The sequence below is a fragment of the Opisthocomus hoazin genome, chromosome Z (genome assembly GCF_030867145.1).
Source record: "Opisthocomus hoazin isolate bOpiHoa1 chromosome Z, bOpiHoa1.hap1, whole genome shotgun sequence".
Taxonomy (NCBI): domain Eukaryota; kingdom Metazoa; phylum Chordata; class Aves; order Opisthocomiformes; family Opisthocomidae; genus Opisthocomus; species Opisthocomus hoazin.
Genome location: NC_134454.1, coordinates 18,512,435 through 18,532,055, shown reverse-complemented (window position 1 = coordinate 18,532,055; position 19,621 = coordinate 18,512,435). Strand labels below are relative to the sequence as shown.

The window sequence follows — 19,621 nt, the reverse complement described above, 5'->3', positions numbered from 1 at the left end:
TGAGCAGACAGGTTAGACTAGATGATCTGCAGAGGTCCTTTGGAAGCTGAGCAGTTCGTGGTATACTCCAAAACAAAGTGATGACGACAAACTCTGTAAGCCTCAAGCCAGAATAAGCATCTGCTTCAAACCAGGTTAAGGCATAGTGACCTTGAAGTTTGTTTTTTTCAGTTTATTTTGAGCTTCAGTATCAAATAAAATTTAGGCACACATTCATTTTCATCCCTGAAATAGTGAAGTGTGTTTTTTTTCATTTACAAAAAAACATCAAGGATTGGCAGAAGAACTGTTACAGAAGAATGGGAGACAGAATTGACTAACAGAAATATCTTGAAGTGGCAGCAGGGATAAAGCTGAATTGTTTTGATAGTTTGATTATGAAAGATCATAGTATTAATTTTGCAGTAAAAAAATATGTGGTTCATTCGATGCGGTTTCCAGTTCCATTGTTAACTTGCTCATAGATTACAGGCTGTTCTGGAGAGCAAACAATCCTGTATGTGGGACAAAAATGAGACTTTTTTTACATGCAGTGTAACTATTTCACAAATTTTAAAGCAGATCTGATCTTTAAAACTCCTCTTTTCTTAACCATTGAGTGAGGACTAGTTACGTTCATTATATGTGCCAGGCTTTAATAAGTTTGGAAGAAAGATGGCATATTTTCTGTTGAAAATTGAGTGGTTCATGTAGACAGAAGTTGCAAGCACAGCTCTTTTCTAAATTGCATAGTAAATCTTTCTGGTAACTTTGTATAACTTGGAGTGTATCCATTTTAGTGCCTTTTTTACCAGCTTGGTAAAATACTTGCCACAGGAGTCTGGTTTGCAACAAGAGTTGAGATCCGTTGAGAAGTCAATTTAGGTTTTGTGGTCAGTGTTATCTTTTAGGGAACTAGAATTCTTGAAAGTGCACATGTAGCAAGAACCACAGTATTAGTTATTTAGAATAGGAACTTCTCTATATGCAGGAAGTGTGTAGTTTGCCAGTGGTCAAAACCAGTTAGTCGAGGAAAGCACACGGCTTTGTAGAGCAGAGATTTACATCCTGTTTAAAGAGAGGTGAACTGTCTGCAGTCTGAAGAAAGTATTCTGTTTCTAGTGAACTGTTTTAAGCCCCAAAGAGAGCAAAGATAGACAGAGACTAAAGATGGTCTTACTAGTCAGAATGTCTCACCTGCTAATATATCTGTTTTACAAGTTGTGGGCTTTTGGCAGGAGTGGGTGTATTATGGTTGTGTAGCTGCATTTAACATGTGGCTTGGTCTGCTCAGTTATCAGCATATACGACTAAAGAGGTGTTGTTCGAAGTTCAAAAACTAAAATTGGTACAGATGCTGAGAAAGAGCTGCTTGTGTGGTAAAAACATTTCATTGGTTTTCGTCATATTTCATGCAGAAATAAATGACTCATCCCTTGCAACTACTTAAAAAACTCTTTACCTAACAGTATATTAAAAAAAAGCAGTATTAATCTTACTTTAACCCATTATGCACTAGAAGCTCAAATGTCATGTCTAGTTTTAGCTATGTATTGAGAGAAAATATCCAGCACTAATGGATGCTATTTACAGATGATCGTATTAAGTTTGTATATCATAATTTTTTAGTGTGCATTTGTTATCTTTGTGATGCATATCTATTGCTATTCCACAAAAACTTCTTTGGTAACTCAAAATGTTTATCTAGAAGCAACAGAAGAAGTGTCACTGGACAGTCCAGAGAGGGATCCAATACTTTCACCAGAACCTACTCCTGCAATCACTCCTGTAACACCTACTACATTAGTAGCTCCCAGAGTGGAATCGAAAAGCATAACAGCCCCTGTGATTTTTGATAGATCCAGAGAAGAGGTACGCAGTAAACTTCTAAATTATGGAAATGTCTTGTTTGGTTTTCTAAGTTTTTTTTTTTCTTCCTTTAAAATCACAGTTCCTAAATGTTGACTCACAGGATCATCCTTTGCTAAGGGGAATTACGTAAAAGAAAACGTATTCTGTTTATTTTGAGTATAAAGTTTAGTATGAATTTGACTAGTGAAAATACCATAACAATTCGTTACTGAAGTGATGATATTGGAGACCTGTAGTGTGAGGAGTAAGATGCTACATTCCTTTAGAACAGATGTTGTAAAAGTGTATGTAGGAGCAAGCCATGGGCTTGTTACAGGGGAAATGTTAATGATGTATAATAACTCTTACTAGCACGTCACGGGTTTCAGATTGGATTTCTGAAGCTGTTGTAAATGCAGAAATGGAGGAAGAAGTTTTTAGCACTATCCTGCATGCTAACTGCTGAGGCTAATGGTAGTTTTAACATTGCTGTTTACATTTGATGTTCCATTCAGAGTGTGAGCATTGCCAAATGCCATTCATTCTGGAGTGGTTTTGTACTAGACAATGCTTCTGCCAAATGAGTTTGCAAACAAGACTTGCTGGTGACTTGAGGATGGCTGCTTTCCCACATAGCAAAGATGGCATTTTATTCTGATTTTTCCCTCCTTGAGCCCTGGTACACTGTCTGTTCTGCCATGGTGTTTCATAAGATCTCTGTTTTTATCAAGCTTATGTGTATTATGTGAAAGACAAAATTCTGCATAATTAGAGCTCAGGCAGGTATCAGAAAATTCTCTTATCTGTTACTTTTCCCCTCCTGAGCTCTTCTGCTACAGATACCATTAATAAAAAGGAACATTGGTCCTTTGATTGGAGGTATATAGAAACATCATAAATGAGAGTAGTCTTTGAACCATAGTATCTGCTGGCATTGGAGGCGATACAATGAACATACCCGTAAGATAAATATTTACTAAAAATTTTGAGCCCAGCAAGACCTGAGAAAAGGCTGCCATACTAAAAGCTTTTGCAGGAAGGCTTAAAACTAAAATAATAGAATCATATAGGTAGGAAAAGACCTTGAAGATCATCTAGTCCAACCATAAACCTAACACTGCCAAGTCCACAACATTATGAACTTTGTTGCAGTGACAACTGATATTAGAAATGGTATTCACTTAACATTGGATGCTGGGTCTGGAAGGGCTTTTTAATTGTACAAACATAATGACTTTGCCTGCTTCTTCCTCTGTACCCTTATCATTGTAATCATATGTAGTATGAATGCACGTTACCTTGTTAAATATGGTGTATCTTTTTCCTAGATTGAAGAGGAAGCAAATGGAGATTTGTTTGATATAGAAATCAATGTATCAGACCCAGAGAAAGTTGGTAAGTTCCTTGAGCCTACTAAGTCGGATAGTGGACTCTCATATCCCGTGAATCACAGAATCACAGAATGGTAGGGGTTGGAAGGGACCTCTGTGGGTCATCTAGTCCAACCCTCCTGCCGAAGCAGGGTCACCTACAGTAGGCTGCAGATGACCTTGTCCAGGCGGGTCTTGAATATCTCCAGAGAAGGAGACTCCACAACCTCTCTGGGCAACCTGTTCCAGTGCTCCATCACCCTCAGAGGGAAGAAGTTCTTCCTCATGTTCAGACGGAACTTCCTGTGCCTCAGTTTGTGCCCATTGCCCCTTGTCCTGTCACTGGGCACCACTGAAAAGAGCTTGGCCCCATCCTCCTGACACCCACCCTTCAGATATTTGTAAGCATATATTAGGTCCCCTCGCAGCCTCCTCTTCTTCAGGCTGAACAAGCCCAGCTCCCTCAGCCTCTCCTCGTAGGAGAGATGTTCCAGTCCCCTCACCATCCTTGTAGCCCTCCACTGGACTCTCTCCAAGAGAGACTGAAGATTATTCTGAGATTTTAGCATGATTTCTTATTCAGTTATCTTTTAGCAGTTTTTATTGTCTAAATGAAAAGCTATTTAATGTACATTTTGGAACAAAAAGTGTGTGGAGGGATTAAAATAACTTGCCCTAGGATAAGTATCTTCATTTTCTTACAGGAGATGGCATGAATGCTTATATGGCATACAGAGTAACAACAAAGGTAACTAGTGCAACAAATATTTGCAGATAACTATGTATCATAGCTGTGTAGATGGATCAGTAATTCATAATGATTTTTTTTTTAAGACATCGCTTTCCATGTTCCACAAAAATGAATTCTCTGTTAAAAGAAGATTCAGTGATTTTCTTGGCTTGCACAGCAAATTAGCAACAAAGTACATGCATATTGGTTACATTGTGCCTCCAGCTCCAGAAAAAAGTATTGTAGGTAAGTGTAGTTCCTGTAAGGTTGCCTTTAAACATGTTATTTAAGTAATTAATGCAAATTAAGTTATTTAATACCTGTTGGGCTTGTAGAATAAATACTTTTCTGCACAAATATTACTTGCTGCTTCTCAGGTACTGGCCTCTTCCTCACTCAGACCAGCGCTGATAAGAACAACAACATTTGTCTTAATACATGGCCTTCTATTTCTTATCGGTCATTCTTTCTTCACTGTTGCCCTTCAAGAGCTGATTAGTCTATCAAAACAAAGATGTTAAATGAAAGTTTATTTTTAACTTGTTCTGTTATAGTTGCCTGCAATATAAAGAGCTTCATACATACTCTACCTCTCTAATACTTCAGTCAGTTTCTTTTGGTCATGGTGTATGCTAAAACCTCTAGTTATTTCTTCAAAGTTCTAATTCAGAAAACACTTCTGAGTGATGCTAGTGAATGAATTGAAAGATAAGATCCTTTCTCCATGAATGAAGAGGCATGCTTGATGCACTGAAGCAACTTCAGTTTTATGAGCTCTAAGTAGTAGAGGTTGTTTCAAAATAACTAAGCATTTAAAACAGTCAAACCTGTTGAAGTCTTTTGGCTTACCCATGAAAATAAGTGATTGGACTCTAGAATGCTGTTTGGTATGTAGGGAATGGCAGGACTTTTTTTTCAGTAATGTAGTCTGTAAAGCTAATCAGAGCAGCAGCTTTTCATATAAGTAGAAATAGGCAGACTGAGTAGATAGAGGGAGCAGAAAGCTTGGGAAAATCATGCTTTTAATTCTGTGGAAAAGCACTAGATTTTTCAGTCTAAGACTGAAAATTTGATCTGAATTTTTGGTAGTTGTTGAAAATGATGTATTATTGTGTAATAACAAATTTTTCATGTTACAAAAATAAGTTTAATTACAAATGCTAACAGGCCTTATAAAGATGGAATGAGGCTTCTAGTCATGTCTTTTGGGTGATAGAAATCTAAGGCATTTATGACAGTGTGCAGTTCCATGGAAATGTAGTACTTGCATCACAGTCAAAGTCATCTGTAAGACAAAGCATGGACTGGATGTGAGGTGCCACTTGAACAAAACCAGAATAAATACTGATACACCTGGAAGTGTGTAAAATGGTGAGACTTGGTGCAGTGTAAGCAAGCACTGGCTGTCACTTCAGATCCTTGTATAGAGACTTTGTTAAGCTACAGATAAGTTGGGAAAACTCACAGACTATGTAGGGCATTTTCCAAAGAGCGTGAAACTGCTGCTTTAAACTTGGAATTTAGTGTGCAGGTGGTATTATTTCGATCCAAAAATATGTAGTCCATACACTTCTAATTCTGGAGAAAAAAAAGTGTGCTAGGCTGATTTAAAACGAGGCATCTTAAAGCAGAGAGCTGGCAAAACAGCTGAAAGTAAGATGGCATGTTGTGTTTACATCACATGTGTTTATTTTCAGAGTCTTAATAGGAAATATCATACATTCAGTGTTATGCGGTGAAGTCCTTAGTCTGCTCATTCTGTTACACTGTTGATAATGCCTGGAGTTTTGAGCCCCAACTTTATTTTGGTGATGAGAGGGAGGAGGGGCTGGCATTTCAGACCTTAGCCACAATTTCAAGTGGTAAATTACTGACTGTGGAACAAAAGAATAAAACTGAGTCAGTGGTGAGCTAGAGTTGGACATTGATCCAGACTGCCTCACGACTTACATGTGTATTGGATGTGAAGGATTAGAGTGCTTGAGCTACAGAAACTGCCTTTACACTTGCATTTAAATAGGCTTATGTTAGCAGAGAAAGAAACCTGACATGTTACCGAGAAATAATTGTCGATATCCCAAGTTAGGAATTCTTCATATTGGTCATTTGATCACATATTCAGTTTTTTCCCTATGAACTTCTGTTATTATCAAATGTGAAGGCTCTTTTGTATTAAACTGCAGCACTACATGCTTTCTGCAGTGAACTATTAATGAATAATAATACACTAATGCAAAAAGATGAGGCATGCGAATTACCTCACCATTGTTTCAACACATTAATCCTTGTACCTAAAGACATACTTGATTTTACAGATAGGTTTGTGGATTTACAGTTATGCTGTAGTATACCTTTGAAAAAAATGCTGGTCAGATTTATTTTCATCATGTTGCAGAGAAGGGAAAAAACTAAGGCTTCACTGAGAGGTTAAGGGTCTCTCCTTGTTCCTGTAAGGATGCTGTTTGTCCTCTCTGTGTGTTACTGTGTGAAACTTCTGAAGCCTGAAGGGAGATTGAGTGAGGAACAACTTTGGGAACTGTTGACCTGTCAGGTCACAGAGTACATACTCAGAATCTCAGACTTGGTTAGCTGGAGAAGTACAGAACTTAACAGAGCAGGAATACACTACAGGTAGAAATAAAATGTTTGGACTGTATCGTAACCTATCTCTCCTATGTTATAGGAAATAATTACGAATGTTCAGTGTTTCACGGTGTTTTTGATAGGACTTAGGTTCCTAAACTCTCTGAGTTTGGGTCTTTAGCATGAAAAATAGTGACCTCAGTCTGACAGTTTTAGAGTTCTGCTGCTGCTGAGGTTGAATGTATTTCTCATACCGCAGTACATCAGTAACTCTGGCTCCCCTGTCATAGGTTTTTGGCCACTCTTGCCTTGGGCAGAGCAAGAAATTTAAAGCTGCCTACATTTTATTCTACTGATTTTATTCTCTATTCAGTTTGTCATTGTTCATATGCTTCAGAACTTTCAGAGCTGGTTAGTTTGCCTTAGTTGACTAAAAAACTCTTAGTTTTAGAACTTAAAAAAATAATAGAATTAAAGTATTGGTAATAAGGTTACCAATTAATAGGCTTATAACCTGAGATTTATTTTCCTATTCTGCTTTATTTGGTTAACTGTTTTCTTCTTCTGAACATGAGTGACCAGTAAGATTCTGTTCTTCATTTAGATTGTCTCAAAAATGCAAATTAAACTAGTTCTGTGTAACATCTGGTCACAATTAGTATATTACAAGAAATTGCATTATTTCACAGAGCTGCTTCCACAAAGCCATGCAGCATGCAGTGTTGATGTTTTTTTCTGTTCCTGTATAGTGTTTTTCATTGTAATTTGACTTAAATACATGAACTTAGGTGAGCTTTATCTTCTAATCACATTGGTTATGTTAATGATTTTATGATAAAATAAAATCAATATGATGCCATTTTCTTCAAAGGCATGACCAAGGTTAAAGTAGGCAAGGAAGATTCTTCATCTACTGAATTTGTAGAGAAAAGAAGAGCAGCTTTAGAAAGGTAATGTATGTATCTAAGTAAAACTTGTTTAGCCTCAGAATGACTTGTAATATACTGTGTGGGCTCTGTAATTGGCTTAATTCGTTTAATTCACAAGCTTGTGCACATACTGCTTTCTGATGTATTTGTTGAAGGAGTTACACTAGTATACCACATCTAGTGGATGCTGAACACTCCTCCCATACTGGGGAATGGACTCATCAGGACTTTTGACAATGTTGGGAAGGCATCACAGTATATTCCATTTGTTTTTTTCCGAAAGACTGAATGTCTTACCTGGCAAGGAGCAACTTTTTCGTCATGCCAACATTAACTGTCTTCTCCTTTCAGAATCTAAAAGTTACCTACCTACCAAGGTGTAAAAATGATATCTAGAGGCAGTGGTTCTGTTTCTCTTGCTTAAACCTGAGGAAAATGTATTAACTTTCCTCAGAAAGTCAGACCAAAGAAATCTGCTTCAATTTGCTCATTTTTGAACCAAGAACTATGCGGAAAGTGGGCAGGAAAGCAATGTACTTTGTTAGTTGAGTTCACTAAAATTTATGCCCTAGAATAGTGGACTTACATACTACAGTTCCGTCTGCCAGATGTCCTCAAGCACATTACCAGTAGTCTCCAGTGAAAATGTTAGAAGTCCCCTGCAAAGTAAAGGCTGTCTAGCAGCAGATTTCTAAAGAAAAATCTCTTTAATTGCTTACCACATAAACTTTAACTTACACTTGCTACCAAGTATAGAACAAGCAAGAAGTTGTTGAGCAGTCTAATGTATATGTTTCCCAGCAACCCCTTAGCTCTCCGGTTAGAAAAACAAGGATCTGGTGGCCATACCTAATGGAGAATGGAAAAAATACATTACATTTACAATATCAATATACTCAAACTTTCAGCTAGAAGTCCCAGCCCACATCACTTTCTAAGACAGTTTCTAAGCAATTTGTGAAAGTAATGGGGCTGTTCTGGTACTTTGCAGTTAAGGCTTGAATAAAACTAAAGCTTTGCAAAAAGTAGAGTGTGCTGTTGATAGTATTCTGTCACTGCATCGTAATTTACAGTAATACATACTTTCTTATATTCCCTTGATTTTTTTGAGGTACTAGAATTCTATAAAGCATTAAGGTGAATGTCAGACACTTTCTGCTAATATGTAATGTTAAAATCAGTTACGACAAGCTTGCAGCAGTTTTTAGGGGAAGAATACTGTTGAAATTTCTCTCTTCAGCCCATATTTGTTCAAGCAATAGTTTTTAGATCTAGGCAGAAACGCAAAAAAAATGCAAAGGGAAGGAGTTGCGTTGATTTTTCTTTTTTTTTTTTTTTTTTCCTTGGGGCGGGGGGTGGGGGGTGTGGATGAGTGCTTTAGAAATAATACAGGTTGAATGCTTTAGTCTAGCCAGCAAAGAAATACATCATATGTAGAACATAATCAGCTCACTTGTCCAAGATTTCCTTTAATTCTAAAATAGGTCAGCTAGAATTCTCTGTAACAAAGCTTGTCCATTGCACTGTATGAGGATGTTTAAACAAGGTCATCTGTGTGGGTTTTTTTTTTTTTTCTGGTGTAAATTGGCTGTTATTAGAGCAGGATGATATCACTCTGCTGGTCAAAATATGAAGTATACTATTTTACCACTGTGCAACATACATTTATGACAGGTAATGCCTTAAGGAGTATCTGGTGTAAACAAACTATGTTAGAAACCACTGGCTGCACCTTTGGTGTTCTGTTGTGGTATGGAGTGCATGCGGCTGCATTACTTTGACTCCAAAGTTCCAGGTTTTGTGGGGGCATTACTGGAGCAAGGCTTCAGTGAATGTTGCAACAGCTAAGTGGTCCTAGCTTCTAACTCTGTGTAGGACTCAGCCTAAGTGTTTGTTGGAGGAAGGTGACAGACTGCATAAATATGGTTTGAAGAGTCAACAGAGAGATTGAAGGGGCATGGAGACTGAACTATCATCTGACCCTTTAGAGGAGACTTTTTAAGAGTGTTCAGGCCCCATTAGATAATGAAGGAGGTTTTGTGCTGTATTGTGCATGTTCTTTAGATGAAGGACACTTTCCAATGCTGTCAGGCACATTAAATTTGTTTTGTTATCTAATATTTTAATTTTTAAAATCATAGGTATCTACAACGAACAGTAAAACACCCAACCTTGTTACAGGATCCAGATTTAAGACAGTTCTTGGAAAGTTCTGAGGTATTTAAGTTCTTTTAAGTTCTCCTATTTGTTTCTAGATGTGGTAACTTACAAAGCAATGTACTCTTTTTGTATTGAGACCTGATTCCCGAAATTCATATGATGTCAAATTGGATTGTACCCTTTACAGGGCCGAATGGCAGAGGTAATGGGGCCGAATGGCTACTTAGGTAATGTGCCTCTGCCTCTGATAAAACTTCAAAGTGGTAGTGACCAAAAGCTCTTTGCTGTTCAGTGACTTCTCAAGCAAGTTGGTCTGCCCAGTTCCAAGTGAAGCTTGTCACACATGGTGAAAAGCCGTGACTGATGTTACTGATTGTTAAGTAACATCAAGAATTAAACTGGCTTGAAAGCAGCCCTCTTGCCTGTAGGAGTCCATCTTGAGGTGTATGGGTAGGATAATGTGAAAACGTTAGCAGTGCTGCTGGCCAGGCTAGATGTTTTGTGAATATAGGACTTCAGTCACCCATGCTATCAATCTGGCATCTTTCACAATACTAAATATATTTTTAAAGATACACAATATCTCTTTATAAATGTGCATAGTGAATTCACTGTAATACTGAACTGTCTTTTGGCCAATGTCAGTATCTTGGTTATACTAGTAAGTCACAGAGACCTCACTACTGTCAAAAGCATCATTGACAGGTAACTTACAGTGGATTTGTCAGTGCTGCTGACAGACAAAACATCACATGAAGGGTAAATGGTCTGACATAGAGGCCACCTTGTATGGCCTATTCAGACTAGCCTGAATAATAATATCAGTTAAATTTACAGTTTGTTAACTTGCTCCTGAGGATTTCTAAATACCTAAGCAAATACATGGCTCTCTTGATACGTATGAGGTAGGTTTTGAAATCTGGCCTATATTGAAAAGCAAAAAGACATCAACCTTTTATAATCAGCACACAGTGCAAATCTTGCATTATAGTTAAATGTTTTACAGAATTTCTTTTGTCTAATTTGTTGTAAATCTAAGCTTTTCTGTTACTGTAGTGGTAGTTTGTTCTCTGTAGTGCATAGGCGGCTAGGTGGGACCTTTGGCTAGTTGATAATAACTTTGGACAAGTGGGTTGTTTGTTTCATTTAAATGTAAAGATGTAGACGAAAAGTAAATAGTCTATATTTTTAAGTTTTCCTCTTGAGAATGTAAAAGTGGTAAATCTGAGAAATTAGATTCCACTATAGTGAAACACATAGTAGTAAAGAAAATACTATATCCTTTTCTTTCCCCCTTGTGCCCAGTTAAACCTCCATCCTTTTAACCAGTCTGTTTGCCCTTATTTGTCATTCAATTCCAGCTGCCGAGAGCGGTTAACACCCAGGCTCTGAGTGGAGCAGGAATATTGAGGATGGTGAACAAGGCTGCCGACGCTGTCAACAAAATGACAATCAAGATGAATGAATCGGATGCAGTAAGAGCTGATTTTTCGGCTTGAATAATGAGACGAATTAATGAGCCTCAACAATTGCATTTTAAAGCTGTAGAAGTAGAAAATGGGTTATTAATTTGCTTATTGGCTTGAATTCTTAGCTGTATCAGTTGACCACCCTGGCAGTATGTGGATAATTTTCTTTTTTAAAACCAGAAATGTTGTTGGTAATCTAATTTGTAATGCCTGACTCTTTCATCTTTTGTCAGTGGTTTGAAGAAAAACAGCAGCAGTTTGAGAATCTGGATCAGCAACTTAGGAAACTTCATGCCAGTGTCGAAGCATTAGTCTGCCACAGAAAAGGTAACTTTACTTTTATGTTGCTACATGAACTAAAGTGCTTAGAACTTTAGAAAATGGCAATGAAACAAGAGCATAGTATGTCAGACCTCTTAACTAATTAATAGAGTTATACAGTATATTTTAATGCAAAAATCTTCTAATTGTACCTTTCAGTTTAAACTGCTCTAGTATTTTTGTATACCTGGTTTTAATTTTAACTAGAATATCTATAATTGCTGAAGTTACTATACTGATTTAGCATAATTTATTTTACTGCAGAGATTCAATACCATACCTAGGAAGTGATGCTCTTACAGTAGACATCCATATAGGTATCTCTAGGTCTCATAGCAAGAGTCATTTCTTTCTGAACAAAAAGTGGCTGCATAAATCCATTGAAACATATTTTAGCTCAGTATTGCTCTGTTAAATGAGTTGAAGCTCTTAAACAGGAATTTACTATTCTTAATTTGGTCCACATAATGATACACCATCGAGCTACTGTTAAGATGAACTTTTCTGGAAAGGTAAGTAATCTCAGAATATCAGCTTTTGGTTTACTTACTTTACAGATAAGCAAAGCATGTAAGTTTATATTTTAATCAGTTGTGCTGCTGTTTTGTCAAAGATTGCATTTCATCCGATGACTTAAAAAAAAAAAAACGAAGCACCAAAACTTTGATTTGTAGTTCAAGGAAGACCATAAATGTGCATTCTGACACTACTGTATTATCTTAAAATATGGGGTCACCTTTCAGCTCTACACTTTCAAAAATATGTAAAAACATCATAAGTTGCTTTCTTATAACTCTATCGGGAATTACGCTCTGTCGTAAAAAAATCTTTGGCCAGATGTCCTGAAGACTAACGAGTATTTTAAGAAGTAATGGAAAATCAAAGTGTTTGTTTACTGTTGATTTGACACCTGCTCATAGATTTGATTAAGTCTTTTTTTTTTTTTTTAAAGAGTTGTGTTTAAATTGTAAGGGTTTTAAATATCTGAAGACATTTTGTTCTACAAACATTTCTGGTGTTCTAATTCCACAGAAGCAGCACAGTTGCAGACAAACCTGCACTTTTCATCCTGCAGTAATTTGGATTAAACATTTGTTCGAAGGTCCTTCATAGGACTTAACTTTGTAGGATGATTTATGTGGGATTTGATGAAACAGTTGCCCTAGCATTTGTTAATAAATAAGCTCAAAACTTTACCTTCATAGATGCCAGCCATGCTGCTGTGGGTTTTTTTTTCTTTTAAAGGCATGTCAGAATGTGGCAACACATTACAGTATGCACAGTTAAAGGTACTTTAGCCAATAAAAAAGTCCTACTCATGGAGGTAGTGGTTTAGTGAAATAGCTGGGGTTTTTTCCACTCTGAACTGCACGGAACAACTGTGCTATAGACCTGTTAAAACTGTTTTGAATTTGTTTTATAGGTGACTTGGCTTTTGTTCTGTAAGCTTGAATTTTCTCTGAACTAGGCAGTTAGATAATACTGAAGTGACATGTTTTTTCTTGTATTTTGCTAGACAGAGTAGGTATGCCATTAATAGGCTCAGCAAAACATTTACTGATGGAGAGTTTTTTTGCACGGTTGTTTTTTTCCTAAACATGGTTTCATTGTGATCTCCTTCTGTATTGTATCATGAGCTTTAGGTAATAGAGCTTATATTTTTCAGCTGGTGAAGTTAGGGTTGAAATAGGGTGGAGGTCTCTGCTCCACTGATCTATGCTGCAGAATAATACAACAAATTAACTACATTGTACTGCACATTACTTCTGTATTTCAGAGCTTTCAGCCAACACAGCTGCCTTTGCTAAAAGTGCTGCCATGTTAGGTAACTCTGAGGACCACACTGCTCTATCTAGAGCTTTGTCTCAGCTTGCAGAGGTTGAGGAGAAGATAGATCAATTGCATCAAGAACAAGCTTTTGCTGATTTCTATGTGTTCTCAGAACTGCTTGGTGACTACATTCGTCTCATTGCTGCAGTAAAAGTGAGTACTACTATGAAAAGTACTGATTTTTGTGTTTGAAGTCACATTCCTCAACTTGTAGATTCAGAGTAAATGAATGTGTGTGTTTGCACATGTTGTAACACTGTTAAGACTAATTTTTTGCCTGAAGTTCTAGCTGAGTACAATGAATGCATCCATGATCAGTAATTCCAATTATAAAAATGGTTGTGATTAAAAATGGGAATGTATTAAAAAGATCCAGACAAAAGGTAAATGGTGAACCTCATCTAATTTGAGCAGTACTAATTGTGCATAGTATTTGGGGACACTGTACACTACAGTATCTAAGCATACTGTACTTGTTTCTTTCAGGTTATTTATTTTTACAGTATGCTCGTAAATTTTCGAGAACATAATTTGGCTGTATTTGGTAGACAGCCAATAGTTTCTGTAAATAAGAAACAAATACAATTTGTGGATTTACTTCTCATTGAAGAAAATACTCAATTTTGGTGTTAGTCGTGCTGCACAGCATAATTAGGTTTTGACATCGGAAGGGGTGTCTACGAATTTTATCCAGAAATATCTTTGAACTTGCCAGGTTGTTGGGAGTATATATTTTTCTTTTTCTTTTCTTTTTTTTTATATGTATACTTCAATTCTGCTACCTTAGTCCATTGCTAACAAAAATGTATTGCTGAATATGCTTGTAATCCGTGTGCACGAAAAGTTTGCTACAATTTGCATTTGGAGAAGTATTTGCATAATAGAGCACTTTGTAGTAGTTGTTTTGGTAGTGTTTTCATGGAATGAGGAATATAAAAGCCTTGGGGCACTGAGGTGTCTGCTCTGAAAAAGCTTCTTGAATACCCTGTTATTTGTGAAGGTATTGAGCTGTGCAAGCATGCTGTCAAATGTAATACAAGAACACATGTGGTAGACACAGTGAGGTTTCTTTGAGTATACTTAGTTTCAGTTTTATCCAGAATTACCTTTTCCTACTAAGAATTTAGATAGCTCTAATAATTCCAGTTGTTTAATAAATTTCTCTGTCCTTACAGGGTGTGTTTGATCATCGAATGAAATGCTGGCAGAAGTGGCAAGATGCTCAGGTCACTTTACAAAAAAAACGTGAAGCTGAAGCAAAGCTCCAGCTTGCCAACAAACCTGATAAATTGCAGCAAGCTAAAGATGAGATAAAAGAGGTAATGTTATCAAACATTATTTTGGAGGTCAGACTTTCTGTGTTAACTCATTCATTCTGCATTAATGCACTACTTTATACCATTTTTATTTACAAATCACTCATTTGCTGTTTTCCATATTTACTGAAATTGTTAATAGGAATTCATTTAAAATATTAAATGTGCACAGTTATTACTCATTGTAAGATCTGTAAGGCAGATAATACTGTCTTTACAGAATCTAGGAGATGGGAGGAGGGGAACATGGACAAGTTAAATAATGCTTTAAACTGTTAACAGATTGCTTTGGTAGGCAGAGGAGCATCTCTTGGCTTCTAAAGCTAAAATCCAGCTAAGACAACTAATGGAGAACTGTTACCATGTTTTGCTTAATTATGCAGCATATCTACCCATATATATATGTGTGTATGTATATATGGTGTAATTTCAGTAAAAATAAATCTAACATGTTGAAGTGTCATAATTTATACACTTTTTCTATCATGCTTCACTAAGGAAATTGAAGAGGTAGGACAACTTAATTATTTAACATTAATGCATTCTAATTATGCACCAGTATTCTCCCATTAAATAATGGGAGAACATCATTGCAGATTTCAAGCTCTCTTACACAGTTACTTTGTTTGGCTTCCTCATTGGTCACTAACCATATGCTGCTTTGTTCTTTCTGCCCTTCAGTATATATATTGCATACAGTGTTGAAGTTATTCATTAATTTGGCTTTCTTAGTCTTAGAAAAGGCTTTTTTTTACTGGGAAAACTTAACTCTTGTGTGACCACATTCATACTGGTTGCCTCTTGACAGACCACAAGACAAATGAGCTGGAACTCCTTGTTGAAAATACTTCCTGAATATTGGAAGTAGTTGGAAATACTCCGTGATCCTTTCTGAGTCCCAATATTAAAAGAATTATGTTGTTCCTGAAGGATTTATTTTTCCTACTTTACTGGATGATTAGAGAAGGTTGTTAATATACCCACATTTTGAATGTGCTGATCGAAAGTTATTGCTGCCATTGAAATATCTTCAGAGTTGCTGAATTCTGTAATTGAGTCCTTACAGAGAAATTGCGAAGTGGAAGTCTGCCCAGCTTGCACCTCATCCATGACTCAGTTGCTTTTTGCAGATAAAAGGCCAAAGAACAGTTGTAGAAATACCTTATTGGACAAGGAGAACATTCTTCTTGTCAGAAACTGGAAGATGGCAGACTATTATCCTGTGATAATTCATATAGGACCTGGCATTTGGGCATGATGAAACAGGGATGTTGGATTCATTAAGCCTGTAGAGCTTTCACTGAAGTCTTGGGCACCTCTAGTTGCTGTGGTAGGAAGGCACAGGGAGTCTTAATCTGCCTTTTCCTTGGCTGAGTTTTGTGTTGTTTCAGTTACTGGATAACTCTTCGCGCTGTTCTTCTGTGAAAGACATCCTATTATGACTTACTGCATAGCTTCGTGAGGTATATCTAAAAGGGCAATAAAGGGATTCATGTATCGGCTTGTATCAGAACAGTAACTTGACACTGCACCACAAAATGCTTTTGTGAATAAATAGCACCACTGGATTGCTAACAGGAATATGCTGTACTGAAGTAGCTGCCTCCCTGCTGCCATTTTCTGAGAAAGTGTTACTGGATATATTGGCTCCCATGACTCAGTATGTTGAGATCAACAGATACAGTTGCATTTTAAATATCTGTTAGCCTGCATGCATCTGAAATGTGAGGTTGATAGCTTTTTTCACAGTATATCTACACAGCTAGCTTAAATTTAACAATATAATAGGTGTATAAAAGCAGTTACAACGTAATGTAGATGATGATGATCTCTTGTTGTGTAGCTGGATGTCTTTTCCCATAAACTAAGGAAAAACATAACCTAGCATCATGTATTGTTAGGTGAATGCCACACTCCCAATATGGCAAAACCCCACAAGCAACATCACTTCCTCTGAATCTTCCTTTTATGCTCTTCTCTACCTGCAATAACTTTTCTGCTCCTGCTTTCTGTGAAAACAGTTCCCCCTGAACAAGAAAGGCATGTGCTTTGGCTTGCCCAAGCAATATGCGTTCTGACTGGAAAGCCAATAAACACATCCTCAATAGCTTGTCATCTGCAATAGAAATAGGACAGCCATAATCATATACTTGACCACAGGCAGAGATGAAGATTTAGTCATCTCTTCTGCGATTAAGAAAGTGCAGAGAGCTAACTTTTAAGACCCTTCCATGCTTGACTGGACAGGTAGTCGCAGAAAGCTTACAGGCTTAGATTCCTTTTACAGCAGTGTTTGTAAACGGACTAGTGGGTAAAGCTTTAGAGATCCTTTTTATTTTCTAAAGAATCTTTAAAAAAATGTTATTAAGTGTTCCTTAATAGCAATACTAAGATATTTTTACATTTCATCTGCAGGTAGCATTAGCTTAGAGATACTATTGTTTTAACTGATCTCGTGACATCCCATTATACAAATTGTTACTTTAAAATTGTTATTGTAAGACAACACGTAAGACAACCCTTAAGTATGCTAAAAAAACCCAAATAGGTTCTTTTCAGCTCTTGAGGGACTATCACTAGTATACTAAAAAAAGTTCAGATACCGATAGACTGAATGCACAGCACAAAGTCTTATCTCTGCATGTCTTTCCTTTGCCAGTGGGAGACAAAAGTTCAGCAAGGGGAAAAAGATTTTGAACAGATCTCCAAAACCATTCGCAAGGAAGTGGGAAGATTTGAGGCATGTATAATTTTGTCCAAGTAAATGACAGTTTTACTTTAGATAATATTGATATTCCAAGTAAAATTGGTTAAGAGGTTAATATGCTATAATTTATTTATTAACAGAAGGAACGAGTGAAAGACTTTAAAACTGTTATTATCAAGTACTTAGAGTCGTTAGTGCAAACACAACAGCAGGTAAGATCAATTTTAAGTTTTGTACAAGTTAATATTTAATATGCTCCATATCAGGTTAGTTAAAAAAAAGACAGGCTTTAAGTATAGTAGTTTCTAAAACATAAATAACTATTCTAGTCTGTACTATATTGGAGAATAACACAGTGATTGCAGTTTCACACGTATTATTATGCTCCCTTGCACAGCTCTAATTCAGGGAAGCAAGGGAGAAGCTCCCTTAGGGATGTGGGCAAATGCGGGCATTGTCTTCTGAAACTGAAGTAATACTTTGACTTACAGACTGGAGTAAATTGTAATGAATACGTACTTAGACTTATTGAAGAGACCTGAATACTTAAATGTTTATTGCTTTTTTTAAGAAGTATGAAATGTTATCAAATATTGTAAAGCAGTTTCCAATGACTCAGAAGTGGACCTTGTTCCCAAAAGAGTGTCTGGAGTCTTTCCTTTGTTCATTCTGGGAATGTAACCCTCCAGCTTTGTTTAAAAAAAAAAAAATAAAGTGGTACCTTAGAGGTAAGAATAGCAAACTGAGCTTGCAAACAAATTCTGTATAACTGTATTCTATAGCATTGTGTTCAGTGAGTGGTAACAACTCTGTTGCTATGAGCAGATTTATGTATTTATTACTTGTATTTTTTCTTGCATTATGTAATAACGTGAACAGATAATATGAAGCATCTATGTTCTTACTTTGTCCGGTGGAGACAAGTTTACCGCAAGAGGAGGAAGGTGTATGTGTTTTCTTCTCCACATTTAGTATGTAATAGTGAGTGTTTTTCCCTTCTCTTCAAGCTAATAAAATACTGGGAGGCATTCCTACCTGAAGCCAAAGCCATCGCGTAAAAGAAGAATATTCTACATGACAAGACACTCTGGATGTTTGTCCTGGATAAACCTAAATTCCACAGTGAAATCACTTTAAATCACCCAAATAAACCACTATATATTTTATGAATTAACGTGGCTTTTTTTATATACTACAGCATTTTATTAACAAGCTGCATGTCCTGACCCTCTTCGAAGTGGACTGTGGCATGATGTTCTGCAATACATTGCTGAATTGAACACTATTGTGTCTTAATACTTGCACTAAAATGTGCACTGCAAGGCCAGAAAGCTGATATTTTTGTTCTTTACAATACAATGTTCTGTAGTATGTTTACCTGATCTTTATGAAACAAATTCAATTGCATTGATTAATGTTCACTTAAACATTCCTGTACAAAATCTTTTTTTTTGTGATTACAATAATAAAGGGATGTACCTTGTGAAACATTAAACACTCTGGTTTTGTGTCTGTAGATATTTACCGGTGTTCTTAGAAGTAGCATTTAGAACAAATTGAGATTACATCAAAGGCAGAAACAACAAGTAGTAAAGAATGCTGGAGGTGGTATTAAAGAGCCACAAACAAGTATTTGTGGTAAACTATTCTGGTTTTTAATTCTGAATCTCTTTTTTACAGGTGTTCTTTTTACCTGAATTTATCACTGTCTTGGTAAACTAATGCTCATAGGGTCAAAAGACTGATGCTTGGGCAACAGACAGGCATAAAACGCAATTTCTTGCAAGCGTTTGTTACAAAGTTTTTGAAGGTTAAGATCACCTGCACAGTCAAATACCAATGGACTGATAAATTTCATCAGTTGTTCAGTGGTCTTAGGATACAAAAAGAAAAAAATCTTGCAGTAATTCTGGTAATCACGGAGGAAGAAAAGTAGGTGATTCAGCTGAGTGCAAGGTATTTGTAAGGGCTAGCATTCTGGTTGGATTTTCTTGAGTAGAAAATACATTTGCAGGGACTGGTTACATCTTCTGTAAGAAATCTGAGCAGCTAAACATTTTTCTGAAATACACAATATTAACATAGGATGTGCTGCTTTGTTATTTTTATGACATACTGAGTTTGTCAAGGCATTAATGAAGGTATTAATATTTAAAAATTTTAGACAAATGTTCATCATATAAAATACAAGAGAACCTGTTTCTTTCAGCTAGTCACAAGACTGCAGGATAAGCCTATGAATTTGTGTTGTTTGTGGTCAAGCATAAAGGAATACCTAATACTATTTCTGAACAGAATGGAAACTTAAATTCAGCTGGAAGATCATACACTCTGACTTGTGCAACACAATTAGTGTAAACTCTCCACGTTAATGTC

General features: G+C 36.5%; 1 protein-coding gene across 2 annotated transcripts in view; it reads left to right on the top strand.

The window, feature by feature from the left end:
• Positions 1–18,705, top strand: part of SNX2 (sorting nexin 2) — a 36,424-nt gene extending 17,719 nt beyond the window's left edge. For both annotated transcript variants that reach the window (XM_075411009.1, XM_075411008.1), the window contains exons 3-15: positions 1,688–1,851; positions 3,159–3,225; positions 3,905–3,948; positions 4,035–4,176; positions 7,385–7,463; positions 9,584–9,659; positions 10,964–11,077; positions 11,305–11,398; positions 13,170–13,375; positions 14,398–14,541; positions 17,198–17,278; positions 17,386–17,457; positions 18,253–18,705. In XM_075411009.1, coding sequence (XP_075267124.1) covers positions 1,688–1,851; positions 3,159–3,225; positions 3,905–3,948; positions 4,035–4,176; positions 7,385–7,463; positions 9,584–9,659; positions 10,964–11,077; positions 11,305–11,398; positions 13,170–13,375; positions 14,398–14,541; positions 17,198–17,278; positions 17,386–17,457; positions 18,253–18,303 — 1,334 coding nt within the window. In that variant the 3' untranslated portion in view covers positions 18,304–18,705. The remainder of the gene's footprint in view (positions 1–1,687; positions 1,852–3,158; positions 3,226–3,904; positions 3,949–4,034; positions 4,177–7,384; positions 7,464–9,583; positions 9,660–10,963; positions 11,078–11,304; positions 11,399–13,169; positions 13,376–14,397; positions 14,542–17,197; positions 17,279–17,385; positions 17,458–18,252) is intronic.
• Positions 18,706–19,621: the final 916 nt, after the last annotated feature.